Raw genomic sequence first — 14,838 nt, forward strand, 5'->3', positions numbered from 1 at the left:
GTTCCTGAACTATCATTGATATCGCTGGCAGTAAATGACTTTTCATCACTTCTAAAAGATTTTCCATTTGGCTTGAATTTTCATCTCTGCTTCATCTGCTCTTGTTGCTGCAGCAGCAACCACAAATCGAACTATCAAATAACATTCAAACTATTCACAATTGTCGGTTGCTCTGCGGCAAGAGCAACGATCGATCGATCGATCGATGGATAGACAGTCGTCATTGGCCGAGCTACAAATGAGAATTAGCACCGAGAGACCCAAAGATACAAGTTACAGAAGCAGATACACACACTGACAGATACGCGTTACAGAAGCAGCCAGGGGGTTGCCGACTTGGCCTGATGGACAGTCAGTCGCATTTAACCACAAAAGAATGGAGCGAAGGAAGCAGAAAGCCGGCGAAGACGATCAATGGTTGCCAGCCCACCATGCCACCAATCCCTGCTCCCGCCCTGGGGCAACCCCTGCACTTGGAGAAAATAACACAAAATACATAAAATGCGTATCTTAAACTTTAAAGTTAAAAAATCTTATTTATTTCTGTGCATTAGCCGTCCTGTCCCCTTTGGCTTGGTACATATCTGGTGTCGAGCTGTAAAGATATTGGGTGACAAATAAAAACTACTGAAAACTGCTGCCGCTGTTGTTCGTTGTTGGTTGTTTTCTGCTCCTGTAGTTGTTGCTGCCGGCCACGTATGAATGGGCCTGAGACTGAGCCTCAGACGAAGACTTGGCCGGGGCGGGATCGGTCGGGATTGGAGCGGGCAGGAAGGACGGGCAAGGCCGGAGAGGGCACAGAGGGTAGGACGCCGCAAAAGCCGGTAGACGGAGCGCATTGGTTGGCCGACAACGATGACGGCAACGTTGTTGTGGTGGTGGATGAATATGGAATGGGAATTGGGTATCGATAGGGGTAGGGGTATAGTGCCAGGGGTAGTGAGTGCATGTGTAGTACCGGGTACTTGTGTCATTATATGTGGATCTGGGTGTGAGTGCGAGTGAGATTGTTGTTGCCACATTGCTGCCGTTGTCTTTTGCGCCCTTTTGTAGCTTGTTTATAATTAAGTGGGTATTTTTTTGCGGCCCGCTTCTTCCACTGTGGTTGTCGCTTTGCTGTCGCTCTGCCCGTCAGTCGATATATTGGGCCGAGGTGCCTCGAACTGAATCTGACAATTAGTCGCCGTCTTATGCTCGTCGCCAAAAGTCGTTCTTTTTCCACACTCAATTCGAAAACTCAAAACCTGCACAACGGCTCCAATTTTAAACCAATATCTAACTAAAATCGAACGATCGCGATCTAGTTCTGGAATAAAACAAATATTAATAATCTAAAGAAAGTTACAAAAAGCAGTGAAAAGTTCTTAGTTATTGGTCTTTATAAGATCATGATTCCTGTGTATATATTTCAAAGGTTCGAAAACGCTTGTGCAATTAAATCAAAGTTTGAAAAACTACTCATAGGTTTTTCAGAATCTTGCAGCTTTGGATAAGTCCTGCTTGATCGCCGGAAAACTAAAGGATATTTACAAATTACAGAATTTACAAATGAATGATCACTTAATCCAATAAAACTAAACATTCTACAAAGTCAATTCTAAAATTGGATTTTTTTTTGTTTTCAATTTGAATATAACATTTATTGATAAAGCCTCAATTTAGAGGATTTTTTAAAATGAAAAACGAGGCAAATTCGAGACAATTCAAAGAGGAAAAAGATAGTGGACCAAGTTATATGTACTATATTAGTAGTAGTTTGACTATTATTAAGACCCAATGAGCTTTACCAAGGGAAAAGTTTTTTCATTTCTTTCAACATTTTTGTGTCTTTTGAATCTTCACATTTTTTATACGCATCTTGGAATTCTTTAAGATTGTTGACTATTGTCTGAAGAATTTAATTAATTTCAATCTACTTTTTTTCTGGTAATATATTATAAAAAGGGTTTACAACGATTTTGAATTCTATGAAGCCAAGTTTTCAATCAAAAAATTTACTCACAGTAAGGGGGTATCTTTATGCAACTCGCAAGAATCCTTTATATAATTAAGTCCTTTTAAAAGTTAGACCTAAACGGCATATTAATTACAAAAACGAAATATTCGATGAACTTTAAATTAATGTCTAATCCTTGCCTTGCAGTTCGAAACTATTGCCTCAGCATGAAACGTAGAAAAAGCAAAAACAAATCCCCGACCGCTAAACCCAAACATTCCAGAACTGGAGTCATGTCATGGGATTGTTATATAAGAGTTCCAAACTCCTGAACATAATTCTGGGTAAGTTAACAAAAGCGAGACTCACAGATACGCGGATACATAGATACGCGGATACATAGATACGCGGGTTAAGAGCGAGAGAGGAAAGCAAATGGCGGACTATTGTGTGGTTGTGTGAATCGGTGTGCCTCGAGGGCGGAGCTTCGCAAACTGCACAGTGGTTGCCACTGGCATCAAATGTATCCCTGAGATACATGAGTTGCTCTTGAGCATCTCTGACGGTTGGACTTCCAGTGGGCTTAATGCTTTATTTTGTTTTCGCTGCGCAGATTCCCTGGAAGATCAAGAGGGTGGAGCTATGTACATATCGTGCGATGTCTCAAACGGCGGTCCTGTGGAACCAGAGACGGGCTATGTGCCCAACAATCCCCTGTTCGGTTTGGCGCTGGACAGCCCGCAGGTGAGTCCTGGAATCCATATTTAATCTCTCCGGAGCACTCCTCGCGAGCGGTCCTGTTTTCTGTCATCTTAATTGATTCCTGCTAACGGGCTTTTTTATTTCGTCCATTTCTGCAACTTCAGCAAGAGTGCGCCGCTTCCTGCGTTGGCTGTTTATCCTGCCAGGGTAACACCGCCCTGCCAATCTCCTCGCTCACCAGCAGCGACTTCGACTGCGGCGGCTGCTTTGATCCCACGATTGGAGTGGAGGTGGGAATTGGCGGTGCCCATATCCAGATCAGCACCACTCCGCCGGAAAACAGTAGCAGCGGACACAACGGAACAAGCGGTGGCGTTACAGGAGGCTCTGCCGGAAATACCAGCTACTGGAGCACAGACGAAATGGCCTCCACATTTCCCGGCCTGCCGCCTTTGGACATCGATCCTCTGCCCAGCCTGTTCCCCTTCTCGCCCTGCGGCGCCTCCTACAACTTTTCCGCCGGCAATCCCCACCAGCCCTCGCTCTCCTACACGGTGCATCCCCACCAGATGCTCATCTCGCCCAGCGGAAACACCCACAATCACAACCACAGCCAAATGCATACGCACCAGCACCAGCATCAGCAACACCAGCAGCATCTGCAGTCCCAAAGCCAGGCATCGCACGGTGGCAACTCGCTCCTCCAAAGCAGCTCTAACAACAGCGTGAGCAATAATGGTTCCTCCGGATCCACCGCCACCTGCTACTACGAATCCAGTACAGGGGCACCGGCACCACCACCTCCTCCGCCACCAGGTCCTGCCATGTATCCCAGCATGAGTGTGAACGTAAGCATGAATATGACTATGCACCATGGCTACGGAGCAGCCGATGGCAGCGGGACACTGCCGATGCAGTGTTCCCAGGTGAACTGGACTCCGCCCGGCAACTCAACTTCTGCGGCAGCTGCGGCGGCGGTTAATGTGTTATATCCGCCACTTCTAAGTCCGGGCCACTATCCTGCCTCAGCTACCTACTCGTTTACGGCGGACTTTAGGGCTCCAGGTCCAGCGGCTCTAGGTTCCCTAGCTCCGCTGTCGGTGGCTGAAAAAGAGTCACCATCGCCGCCAGCCAACTCTGCCTTGGGTGCCTATTATTCGACAGGCAATCAAGGATATACGCCGCCCCACAAGAGCCCCACCAGTTACCAGGCCGCTGCTTTGGGTCTGAGTCTCTCCGGCTTTGAAGACGAGGAGGATAGTAACGAGGATCCAGACGCAGATGAGGGCAGCAGTGGCGGTGATATGAAGCCCAATTTGTGCCGACTCTGTGGAAAGACATACGCCAGACCCAGTACGCTCAAGACGCACCTACGCACCCACTCCGGCGAGAGGCCCTACCGCTGTCCAGACTGCAACAAGAGCTTCTCCCAGGCCGCCAACCTTACGGCCCACGTACGCACACACACGGGGCAGAAGCCGTTCCGTTGCCCTATCTGTGACCGGCGGTTCTCCCAGAGCTCCAGCGTCACCACGCACATGCGCACCCACTCCGGCGAGCGACCCTACCGCTGCTCCTCCTGCAAGAAGTCCTTCTCCGACAGCAGCACCCTCACCAAGCACCTGCGCATCCACAGCGGCGAAAAGCCCTACCAGTGCAAGCTCTGCCTGCTCAGGTGAGTCGGGAAAACTGTCCATTAGGTGTACTTTTTAAATCTAACATCCTGTTAAAGTAAGAGTAAAGTTTGAAGCAAAGATTGTAAGCTTTTATCTCAAAGTTTTGGAAACAATCTAACGTTTGAAATATTTGAAAATGATTTAAAGTACAAATTTTATTAATGAGAAAGTTACATTTATAACTCCACACCATCTTCTTATCCCCATTTTTGGAAAGTAAATCGGAAATATAACGCCTAAATTTCTTTTCCGCAGATTCTCTCAGTCGGGAAACTTGAATCGGCACATGCGCGTTCATGGCAATAACAACAATGGCAGTGGCGGAAACGGAAGCAGCAATGGTGGATCCGGAACAGGGGGCGGAGTCGGTGGTGGTGGAAATAGCCTTCTTACATGACAAAAGCCACGCAGTGCAGGCGGTTTCCAGCACTACCACCCACCACACCCACACTCTCATCCGCACCCACATCCCCATCATTTGCACCATCATCACCACCACGCCCATATGGGAAACTACGACTACGGGAACTATAGCATCGGCGATTACACTCCACCCGGAGCCACACAAAACTATTCAGGGTATTATTTCTGCGCACTCAACAAGCCGCCCAAATTCGAGCGCTTCTACTAGCACCTTGAACTAGAGGAATATATAAAAACCAACTAATATCCTAAATGAATGATTATTTTCCTGGACCCAATCCAGGAGCTTTCACAATTTGATTATTATTACCGTAAATTTCATGAAACGGAAAACTTATCGTTAAAAAGACAAACATTAGGGTTTCTATATCAACTAAAAACTCAATTTAAAAAAAAATGTTAACTTGAATACTCATTTCCACGCCCCAACCCCAATGCAATTGAAAATGCTCAAATGGAAAATATATAGTGGGTTCGTGTGGAACCGAACAGAGAGATCCAAACGGATCTAGACGGACGTAGGCCTAAGTGCTTCACTGTACATACATACCTATACATACTGTATTTATTTTATTCACCTAGCCTAATATGCATCGAGTCCAAGTTAGTTCATCCGATAAGGTAGTTGAAAACACGCATAAATCTATTCCAAATTAGCCAACGAAATAGTACTTAAGTCGAATAATAGTAAGAGTCATAAGACCAACTACACAGCAGCACCCAAAATGAGCAAGTTTAAATAAAAATTGCGAAGGCATGATAAAGTAAAGATATATACTGGAACGTAGTTATAGTTTGTACGTCTAAATGTAAGTCAGGTGCTTTGATTTAAGCCAATTTTTGCATATATCGAAAGTAAACTATGAATAAAATATAAAATTTAAATAACATATTATTATTGTTTATTTTTTATCTGATTATTTCTGAAATTTTGATGTAATTGGGCAGCTGATGACCCCCTTAAATATGGTATATTAGAGTAAATAATGCAACATTCTTTTATAACAATTTGTTTAATTATAGAAGATGAAATTACAAAGACATGACCTTCAGACGATGTCATCGATCAAGTACACAGCCTCTGAATCACCACCGCACACTAATCGAGTTCCATGTACATCGAAGGAGTTAATTGCTTTGCGTATGTTGGTCAGGACACCCTCCACACCGACCAGGGACTTCACTCGATCGCCACTTAGCCAGGCGCTGCTACCATCCTTCTGATTGTCGCATGTCAGAGCCTTGTTTTCCGACCACATCCACACCTCACCAGCTTCAGCGGCTGTAAATAGTTTGGAGGGATCCTTGCGGTGGAAACCGATATCAGTAATGGGACTGCTGTGGGCGTTCAGATACGAGGCAGGATAGTCTAGGTTTCGCAAGTCCCATACCGTAATGGACCCTTCTTCGGTGCCGCAGAGAAGGATGTGTTGTTGCATTGGATGAGAGGTAATTGACGACACAAAGTTCGAGTTTTTGTCGTCTTTGCAAGCCACCATAAAGTTTACCTTCGGCTGTGCCTCGCTGGCTACTCGGACGTCCAGCATGCGAATAACTCCCATTCGGTTGGCAGCCACCAGTTGATTTTGACTGATAAAGCTAACTGCGAATAGGGCTAAGCTATCCGCTTCGATGTGGCGTTTGACTTGGCGTATATTACTGGAGGACAGAATGTTGACGCAACCATCCTCCCCGGCGGTGGCAATGTCCGTTCCATAGACGGAAATATCTGTGCACGGAGCCGGGTCCTGGCTGCGTTCGAAGCGGTGGAGTTGCTCGCTGCGGGCTGTGAAGTGAATCTGGTCCTCTTCGACAGCTCGCTGCACATTCATCAGGCTTAGGCGACCTGGTTAAAAAAAGAATTTATAAATGTGCCATTGAAGGATATCTATTTAGTCCCTACCATCCGCGGTGGTAACTGCCAGTGTGTCCTTGTCCACAAACTCCATTCCAGTGACATCATCCTCAACCGAAACCTTGTCCATGCATCGAGGCATCAGCTCCACATTATCCGTGGCGGCAGCTGTATTGGCGGTGGCATATTGATTTGACTGGAGCTTCCAGAGACGCACAAAGTTCCTCTCCATGTCCCAGCTGCCGGTAATGAATCGCTCACTCTGCTGCAGCTGTTCCGGAAGCCAGCGCACCCGGGCCACCTTCTCCGATATGTAGTGAGTGGATACGTTGGCAGACATGGTTGTACTTTAATGTTTTCAGCCTTCTTAATTTATTTTTGAATATAAACATAAAAATCTTCTGTTCAATGCGGCTTTTTGGTAAGTGTGCCCAGATATTATTGGGTTTAATGGAATCAAGCGGGAAAATTAAAAGCAGTATTTTAAATGAGCGCAATTTTTTTAAAACTAAAAAGATACAAAATCAAATAAAAACTGAATATCAAATAAATCATTTTATTTATAATTTCATTAAGCATCTTCAAAAATGTACCTAAAAAAAAACTTCTCCAAAAATACCGAAATGTAGCTCGAAAATAGCTAGATTTTATATCTTAAAGATTTTGTTTCAATGAGATACAGCCACTTTGATTTTTTGGCGGGAAGAAACAATACTAACAAATCTTTCATAATTAAATCAACAAAAATTAAATGGATAAATATTTAATAAAATTGCCAAACAAAAATATTAATGATATGGTTTCTGATAAGGTAAGTACCTTAAAAATAAAGAGACATTTTCAAAAACCATTTTCATTATTAGAAAGAGGTCGTTAAAAAGGAGACTCCTAAAATGACTGGCCGTCAAGCAAAAAAAGATACACCGAAGCAGGTACAATTATTCGATTTTATATTCTCATTTATTTACTAATCCTTGACTATTAGGAAAAAGAGAAGGAAAACACACAAGAGGATAATACACCTAAGCAAAACAAAGCAGGGAGAACTGGAAGGTCATCTATAAAGCGAAAGAATTTGGATACTCCAGAAGTCGTAAGATATCCTTTAGAATTAGTTTCATTTATGTTATTAAAACATTAATTTAGACTCAGGAGAAGGAGTCTGTGGAAAGTGAGAACCCACCAAAACGTCGCAGCACCAGAACCACTAGAAGCACTCGTTCTATGGCAGATGGAGGAACTCCATCTCCCGAGAAGGAAAAGCCCGAAAAACTTCCTTTCATCAAGTACAAGGGGGCCATTAAGTATTATACAGAGAGCCAAGACATTGCTGCCTCGGCCGACGACGTCATGTGAGTATAAGAAATGTATCCTTAAATCGAATAATATTTACCTTTTTATCCCATTAGGCAATGGGTAGAAAAGCAGAAGGAGGACGTTGTGCCTATGGCTTTTGATATGGAGTGGCCATTCTCCTTTCAAACCGGACCAGGCAAGTCCTCTGTCATTCAGATATGCGTGGACGAAAAGTGCTGCTATATCTACCAACTGACCAACCTCAAGAAGCTACCTTCGGCTCTGGTGGCCCTTATTAATCACCCCAAAGTGCGCCTACATGGTGTTAACATTAAGGCGTAAGTATTCTTAAGATATACATATACTCTTCAGATATATTATACATAACTTCTTAACACATTTGTTTTTATAGTGATTTCCGTAAATTGCAAAGGGACTTCCCCGAAGTATCCGCCGATGCGTTGATCGAAAAGTGTGTGGATTTGGGGGTTTGGTGCAATGTGATTTGTCAAACTGGAGGTCGCTGGAGCTTGGAACGTTTAGCAAATTTTATATGCAGGAAGGCTATGGATAAAAGCAAGAAGGTGCGCATGAGTAAGTGGCATGTAATTCCGCTGGACGAGAATCAACTTATGTATGCCGCCATCGACGTCTATGTAAGTATTGAAATGAAATATCTCTTTTGAAGGTCTTCTAAAGATTTAAATATCTTCTTCAGATTGGTCAAGTTATTTATCGGGATTTGGAACAGCGAGAAAAGACAAAACTCGCAAATGAAGAGAAATTTAAAGAAGAAAATGGTGAAACTGCGTTTAAAGCAGTGAAGGCATTGGGCGAGAAATTTCTATCAAAGATGAACGAGGTGACCTTGTGAAAAGTTTTGGACATGGACTGTTACCTGTGCACATTTTAGGAATTTTTGATCTTTTACAATTAATTTACATCACTAGGATATTTATACAAATTCTTAACGATTTTACAAAATAGTTTCCTTGTTAATTTACTAGACTTCAAAACGAATATTTAATTGTAAGAATTTTTTATGCATTTATACAAAAAGCAAAAAATTTCTTTTTAGAAATCTATTCATTGTTCAAAAATTATATGTTCAATATTAAGCTGGATTAATTTCATTGCATTAAATATAACTTATAGAAATATTGTATCTTTTTAACCTTATTTTACCTTTTAATTGTTAAAACCAAATTATTTTTATAATATATACAAACTATATCCAGATGCATAAAAATGCTATTTTGTACACTTCTCAACTTGCAATAAATTTTAATTTTGTAAATTCACGTAAAACACATCTAAACAAGTAATGAACACAGATGGGGCTGCCCGTATAGGCTTCACTTGAATTGTGGCCGCCTGGTGCCGATGGCCTCCAGCTTTCGCTTAAGGACATCGTTGTCTAGGTCGATCTGGCGCTGGTACTTTTTACGATTTACTGCAGCACTGGAAAGACGCGGCGCAGGCGGTTGCTGTCGCTGTAATTGAGCTATATAAGATCAAGGACTAATTCCCGATGATTCACACTAAAACCTTACCTTTTCGGGAGCATTTGTGTTAACCTTCAGGTTACTGGTGCTCGCCTTGATCGTAGCCGTGGGCTTCACAGTCATCATCTTCCGGAGCAAGATTTGATTCTGTCGCTCAATTTCACGGACTTGAGGATTGGTAAAACTGAAGCTCTTGCGCCCAAGGTTTTTGTAACTAAATTGGTTGAGAGACTTCTATAAATTGTTGCTATTTCCATGATCCATGATACTACTTACTTTATTTTTTCATTGGAACAGCGGGATCGTGAGACATTGACGGGATAGCTGCTTCCGTCGGTGGTAAAGGTGCTGGGCGTTCCACTTGCCGCACGTCGGTGGAATTCTGGAGGTCGGCGTTGGTGCGGATGCATCATCAGCCCGTCGCCTTGGCCACATTCATCCATAAGATAGTCCTCTTGTCCCATACCCATTCCGATATCAACGCTTTCATCAGTTTTTAGACCCATTTCCATCTCCTGGTCCTGTTCAATGAGATCTGACTCTGAGGGACATCGGCATTTGGGTCTGCCTGCCATTGGGGATCGCGTGGAAAGTAGGGCCTCCTGAGATCGAGGTAGGCGCGATCGCATTGGTGGCCTTAATCCTCCACCGCAGCTGCGAGCACTGGTCAATGCCGATTCCGTACCGGAGTTCGTCCCCGATTCACTCTCATCGCGCTGCAGACCATGCTTTTGCATCAGTTCCGTTGCCATAGCCAACTGCTCGAAAGCTTGGCTGTTGGTTGCGCCTCCATTCATGCGGAAGGTCTTCATTATCATCTCGGACATTTGGGTCATTTGATGCTCCAGGTACTTTACGGTAGCCGGATCGGGTTGTGAGATTAGTGAGCCGTCTTCACTGTTTAAGAATTCATCTAGCTGTTTCAATGGCGGCGGCATGGAAGGCACGTCGGGCTCCTCTGGGCGCTTTACATGATGTTTCTGGGTCTCGAAGGAAGGGGCATGAGGTGACTCTAATACTGTGTTAGGGCGCTCCTTTTCAAGCATGGGCTGTTCATAAAAATTTTCAATTGAATATTAATCTATGATTTATGATTTTTAGGTAAATGGAACATGAATTTACCTTCAGCATACGAGGAGAACAATCTTCCAACGTGGCATCAGTTTCCTCGCCAGCCCTTCCCATGGTTACCACACTGTACTCGCTGCTATTGTCACTGGCATCCACCAGAGAAACGATGTCCTCTTGTGGCTGCTGGATCTTAGGACGAATGATCTTAGCGCCGAAATCGGGCTCATCCTCCTCCAATTGCTCCACCTCGACGTCAGTGCCCTGTTCCTCATCGCTCTCTTCTGCGATTTCATTGCCCTTGTTAGAGTCAACTGTCCCATCACTCTGGGCATCCTCGTCATCCTCTTCTTCCTCCTCCTCCTCCTCTTCTTCAATCTCCTCGACTTCCACTTCGGTCTCTGTGTCCTCATCGTCCTCGCCCGCGTTACGGGCACTGTCTGGCATCAAGGTGCGCACTGACGGCGTTTCATCCTCGAGGCCCGAGCCCATTTGCAGACTAATATGATTGACCTCAGCCACGGTCTTGGTAACAATGACCTGGCTCTCGTCTTCAGACGAGGAGCTGGGATAAATGGGCATACGGTCGCGATTAAATCCACGGCCAGAGTTTCTCCCGCCCAACATCCTTCGGGCATGAGGCTGTGGGCGTGGTGTGGGGACAGGGGCAGTCAGACTGAACTGTGAGATGGTGAGCTCCTGTACAGGATTAGGACTTACGTTTCCGCGCATGAACTCGGCCTCAACATCGCTCTCGCTCTGAGTGTCGCTTTCCTCAAGATGTGCCGATTTCTGGCTATGGACTAGCTCCTCCACCTCAATCTCAGCATCTTCATCGTTTTCTTCCTCCTCGCATTCGATTTCATCATCCTGCTCATCTTGGCCATCCTCTTCTGTCTCTTGTTCTTCCAGTTCTGATTGCGAGTCCTCTTCGAATGCCTCGTTAACGTAATACTCCTCGTCAGAGTTCTCACCTCGCTCCGACATAGTTATTATAAGTTTGGGGTCTAGGAAGTTCTCGGCGTTATTGAGTTATAATATAGTTGTATTATTGTACTATTTGTTTATTTATTTGAGGGAAAGAACCTTGTATGACTTATTTTGAGAAATATGTGTGTCTTTATGTAGATTGTATCGAGAACTGCCGAATATCCAAAAGCAATTCGAGGCAAACTACGAATTTTGACGCCGACCTGAGTCGTAGATAATTGTTTACTGAGTTCGATTTTCAGTTGGTTGGATATGTTTCACCTTTCGTTTTACAGTTTCTGATTGACACCTGACCGCCCGGTTGGGGCAGGTGCGGATAGAAGTTGCTCCTCCGTCGCTGGTTACCCCCGTCTCCAGATTTGCCCGCGAAAAGTTGGCACATTCCACGTTTCTTGCAACTATGACTCTTGGGCTGCCTTGCGGTGGCGCTGCCAACCGTCGACTGCTTGGTCACTGGGGCTTAGGTGAACCACCCCCACACTCCAGCCCTCCTTTGCTCTTCACCCACCACATGACACCTGGGCACTTATTTATTCTGGCCACTGGTTGCCGGGGACAACAGAGCAGGCGCAGGCGATTTGTTGGTTGCCCCAGCAGCAATTACCGGCATTTGTTGCAACTAATTTTCTAAAACAATAATTATATTAAAAACTAATAATAAATTATTTATTTATCTTATAAAAAAAAGAACAAAAAAAAAAAATGCGACTTATAAAATTAATGACAGAAATAAAGAATTATAAAATGGATTTTTTTAACATTTTTATTAAAATTGAATAAATTATATTTTAGATTTCTTAAATTTGAACAACGTTAGTATTGATTGTTTGATTGATTTATTATTTTTCTATTTAATCTTTCATTTATTGAATTATTCCTCTTTTATTTTTTTTAATTCTCCCAGAAAGAAAATCCTTGTTTAAAATTTTATTTTTTAATAATTTGTATTGCAAAGATTGTAAATTTGAAATAAGAACCCCTAAAAAGCTTATCGAGATACGACGCCTCTGAACAGTCCTTTTCTTTTCTCATTTTCTCCATAAGTCCCTGTCAGTCTCTCCCGCTATGGCTGCCTCTCTGTTCAAATTGTAAATATTGCGAACGGAATTGTCGGTTCTTCGATTCTCCGGTTCTCTCCCAGTGCATTACGGAGTCATGTGGTGGGCCAGTGCGCATGGGCGGGCAACCCCTCGCCGGTCACAGGACCCCCCTGGGTCACTGTCGGTACTCGCTTAGAGCGAAGCGGCTGCTGCTGGCCAACGGGCACTTCACTTGGCCAAGAAGCTCCGTGGCGTGCGGGCGTGTTGCTGAGCCGGAAAATGCGCGCGTAATACGCTGATAAATGAGTAAGAGAAAATTTTGGCCAGCGTCGGGAAACAAGGAAACTGGCTGAGCAAACCCAAAAAACAACGCGAGTGTCGAGCCATGTGTTTGTGCAGTGAATGTGAATGAAGTGCCGCGAATCGCAGCGGAAATCGTTTGCTGGCCCATCGACTGGCCACCAGCCAGTGCGGGTAATTACCACCGACGACCATCGCTAATGAATGTTCTTGGGCATCCTAGCCTGTCCGAATAACCGGTCCAAATTTTTTCTGTGGAGCACGCGACTTTTACGCAGCCATATGACCTGTCCGAAGAAGTACACGCGGCGTATACGCAATCTAGGCGGAAGCGGAAGTGCCTGCCGCCTTGTTGTTGTTAAATCAATAGAAAACAGCAAACAAGAAAGTTGTGGGAGAGGGGGTCGTTTCACTTTTGGCTCTGGCTCTTTTGTCCTTTGCATGCGTTAATGTCCTTTTGCAACAATCGGCGCCAGGAGTCGACGGCTAAGTAATTGCAAATTGCGTGCCGCAAGTTTACAAGTTATTTCGCTTCCTCTCCCCAGTATTATTCTCACCCCGTCTGTTTTTGTTGTTGTTTTTGCCTTTTTGTTTTTTTGGCTGCAGTAATTTGGCTAAGAGCTTGTGGGGGAAACTGCGGGAACCGACGGCTTGCGGGGGCGGTTAGGTGGGTCAAAAGGCGCAGCCACCAACCAACACGACACCAACCAACAGCCGCAGCCACCGAACTCCGAGCCAAGCAACCGACAGCCGCAGTCAGTGCGGCTAGCCCAGCAGTTCCTCCGATGGCAGCAGGAAGTCTTTACTTGTTCTGGGCGTGGGTCCTTCGAACTAAAGGATATTTTCCTATTTTATTAAATTAGGAAATACCCTATTCCTAGAGTATTATTTTAAAACTATCAAAGGTATTGTTGAGCCCATTTAAAAATAGATAAACCAAATAAAATAACTAAACCTTTAAAGATTATCCTTTAATAACAAGGGCATATTACATTTTATTCTAAGTGGCACAGGGTTAGACTTTCTTAGCACTCTTCCTTTAGTTTTTATATCGATTTTCGACGCTTGACAGGCAGAGACAGGGGCATGGGCAGTGGCGCCGGCAGAGACCAGGGACTTGGGCCAAAAACTCTGAGCCGAGGGCCGTGGAGCCGGCTAATAATGCTCAGTAGGTCAGCGGCTCGGCAGTTTGAAGTGCGTTAGAAGCAACAGTGGCCAAAGGCGCAATAAAACGAAACCGAAAACTGGCACAGCCAGGCGGCCAGAGTCGACACGGCATGGAGCGAAAAAGATGGGGAGTAGAAACCTCTGGCTCTACTTGAGGCATATAAAAATAGCAGTCAGCTCATACAAGCAAACGCAGTGGCAACTTCAAACGCGCTTGGCCTACTTTCTGAGTAATGGGCCTGGGACATCAACAACTGCTGTTCCAGCTCCTGCTTTTCCTCAATTTCCACACACCACTTTTCAGCGCACCCGTCCAACCACAACCAAGTTAAATGAAGCACACTCGTGAATGCAGAGAAAATAATTAAGCGGTGACTGGTTAACTTTTTAATTAAAAAAAATACATTTGGGAAACCTAAACTAGAAGAATCTCATTGAAAGTAAAGAGTTATCATAGTAGTTATTCACTTAAAATATAGGCATCTAACTTTCCACATATATATTTTTCTCACTGCACTTGCAGTTCTGGTATGTTCACAAACGAATGGCCAAAGCCACGACTAGTATCCTGAGCGGAGGGGCTAAATCAGCAGGCGCAGGATGAAAAACAGGATCCAGCGTACAGGCAACATGCGACGTTAATCATACGCATCGTGCGTCAATCCCTGTCCGTTGGATGCAAAGTCAATCAGCGTTTAATTGACAGCTGCAGTCACTGGCAGACACGGCTAACAATGCGCCCCAATTTCCCCTCCATGGGCGCAAAGCCGCCCAGCAAGCAGCTCTCAGGAACTACAATTAAAACGGCAACCCACTGAACAGGATTTGGTTTCGGTTGCGGATTTTGGGCTCCTGCTGTTTCGATGCCGACCATTAGTGT

At 44.5% G+C, this 14,838-nt stretch overlaps 5 protein-coding genes across 5 annotated transcripts in view; 3 read left to right on the top strand and 2 right to left on the bottom strand.

The window, feature by feature from the left end:
• Nucleotides 1-1,140: 1,140 nt before the first annotated feature.
• On the top strand, nucleotides 1,141-5,208 carry LOC6500895 (protein glass). Its single transcript, XM_001954085.4, has 5 exons — nucleotides 1,141-1,414; nucleotides 2,144-2,280; nucleotides 2,550-2,680; nucleotides 2,803-4,313; nucleotides 4,570-5,208. Exons 2-5 carry the CDS (start codon nucleotides 2,235-2,237, stop codon nucleotides 4,709-4,711), a joined length of 1,830 nt encoding a protein of 609 aa, XP_001954121.3. The 5' UTR covers nucleotides 1,141-1,414; nucleotides 2,144-2,234; the 3' UTR covers nucleotides 4,712-5,208.
• Nucleotides 5,209-5,731: 523 nt separating this feature from the next.
• LOC6499694 (nucleoporin Nup43) lies at nucleotides 5,732-7,042 on the bottom strand. The gene is made up of 2 exons (XM_001954086.4): nucleotides 6,641-7,042; nucleotides 5,732-6,583 (listed from the first exon to the last, which is right to left on the bottom strand). The coding sequence occupies exons 1-2, from the start codon at nucleotides 6,930-6,932 to the stop codon at nucleotides 5,787-5,789; spliced, it is 1,089 nt and encodes a 362-aa protein (XP_001954122.1). The 5' UTR covers nucleotides 6,933-7,042; the 3' UTR covers nucleotides 5,732-5,786.
• Nucleotides 7,043-7,238: 196 nt separating this feature from the next.
• LOC6500896 (Werner Syndrome-like exonuclease) lies at nucleotides 7,239-9,137 on the top strand. Its single transcript, XM_001954087.4, has 7 exons — nucleotides 7,239-7,403; nucleotides 7,456-7,524; nucleotides 7,578-7,685; nucleotides 7,739-7,944; nucleotides 8,002-8,226; nucleotides 8,301-8,544; nucleotides 8,607-9,137. Exons 1-7 carry the CDS (start codon nucleotides 7,344-7,346, stop codon nucleotides 8,760-8,762), a joined length of 1,068 nt encoding a protein of 355 aa, XP_001954123.2. The 5' UTR covers nucleotides 7,239-7,343; the 3' UTR covers nucleotides 8,763-9,137.
• A 10-nt stretch (nucleotides 9,138-9,147) lies between these two features.
• Nucleotides 9,148-11,674, bottom strand: LOC6499693 (protein hemingway). The gene is made up of 5 exons (XM_001954088.4): nucleotides 11,182-11,674; nucleotides 10,516-11,103; nucleotides 9,670-10,442; nucleotides 9,442-9,607; nucleotides 9,148-9,381 (listed from the first exon to the last, which is right to left on the bottom strand). Exons 1-5 carry the CDS (start codon nucleotides 11,446-11,448, stop codon nucleotides 9,244-9,246), a joined length of 1,932 nt encoding a protein of 643 aa, XP_001954124.2. The 5' UTR covers nucleotides 11,449-11,674; the 3' UTR covers nucleotides 9,148-9,243.
• Nucleotides 11,675-12,722: 1,048 nt separating this feature from the next.
• LOC6500897 (patj homolog) overlaps nucleotides 12,723-14,838 on the top strand; it is a 28,044-nt gene continuing 25,928 nt past the window's right edge. The window contains exon 1 of the mRNA XM_032455993.2: nucleotides 12,723-12,965. The gene's annotated coding sequence lies outside the window, so the exon portion shown is untranslated. The remainder of the gene's footprint in view (nucleotides 12,966-14,838) is intronic.

The sequence above is a fragment of the Drosophila ananassae genome, chromosome 2L, assembly GCF_017639315.1.
Source record: "Drosophila ananassae strain 14024-0371.13 chromosome 2L, ASM1763931v2, whole genome shotgun sequence".
Taxonomy (NCBI): Eukaryota; Metazoa; Arthropoda; class Insecta; order Diptera; family Drosophilidae; genus Drosophila; species Drosophila ananassae.

Excerpts from the sequence above, each read along its gene's own strand:
- LOC6500895 (XM_001954085.4), top strand. The coding sequence starts at position 2,235 with ATGGGATTGTTATATAAGAGTTCCAAACTCCTGAACATAATTCTGG. Across the intron at positions 2,281-2,549 it reads ACTCCTGAACATAATTCTGG|ATTCCCTGGAAGATCAAGAG; the intron begins GTAAGTTAACAA and ends TTCGCTGCGCAG. Across the intron at positions 4,314-4,569 it reads TGCAAGCTCTGCCTGCTCAG|ATTCTCTCAGTCGGGAAACT; the intron begins GTGAGTCGGGAA and ends TCTTTTCCGCAG.
- LOC6499694 (XM_001954086.4), bottom strand. The coding sequence starts at position 6,932 with ATGTCTGCCAACGTATCCACTCACTACATATCGGAGAAGGTGGCCCGG. Across the intron at positions 6,584-6,640 it reads GGCAGTTACCACCGCGGATG|GTCGCCTAAGCCTGATGAAT; the intron begins GTAGGGACTAAA and ends TTTTTTAACCAG.
- LOC6500896 (XM_001954087.4), top strand. The coding sequence starts at position 7,344 with ATGGATAAATATTTAATAAAATTGCCAAACAAAAATATTAATGATATG. Across the intron at positions 7,404-7,455 it reads ATGATATGGTTTCTGATAAG|AAAGAGGTCGTTAAAAAGGA; the intron begins GTAAGTACCTTA and ends TTTCATTATTAG. Across the intron at positions 7,525-7,577 it reads AAAAAGATACACCGAAGCAG|GAAAAAGAGAAGGAAAACAC; the intron begins GTACAATTATTC and ends CTTGACTATTAG.
- LOC6499693 (XM_001954088.4), bottom strand. The coding sequence starts at position 11,448 with ATGTCGGAGCGAGGTGAGAACTCTGACGAGGAGTATTACGTTAACGAG. Across the intron at positions 11,104-11,181 it reads CCGAGTTCATGCGCGGAAAC|CCTCATGCCCGAAGGATGTT; the intron begins GTAAGTCCTAAT and ends CCACGCCCACAG. Across the intron at positions 10,443-10,515 it reads GTTCTCCTCGTATGCTGAAG|CCCATGCTTGAAAAGGAGCG; the intron begins GTAAATTCATGT and ends TTTTATGAACAG.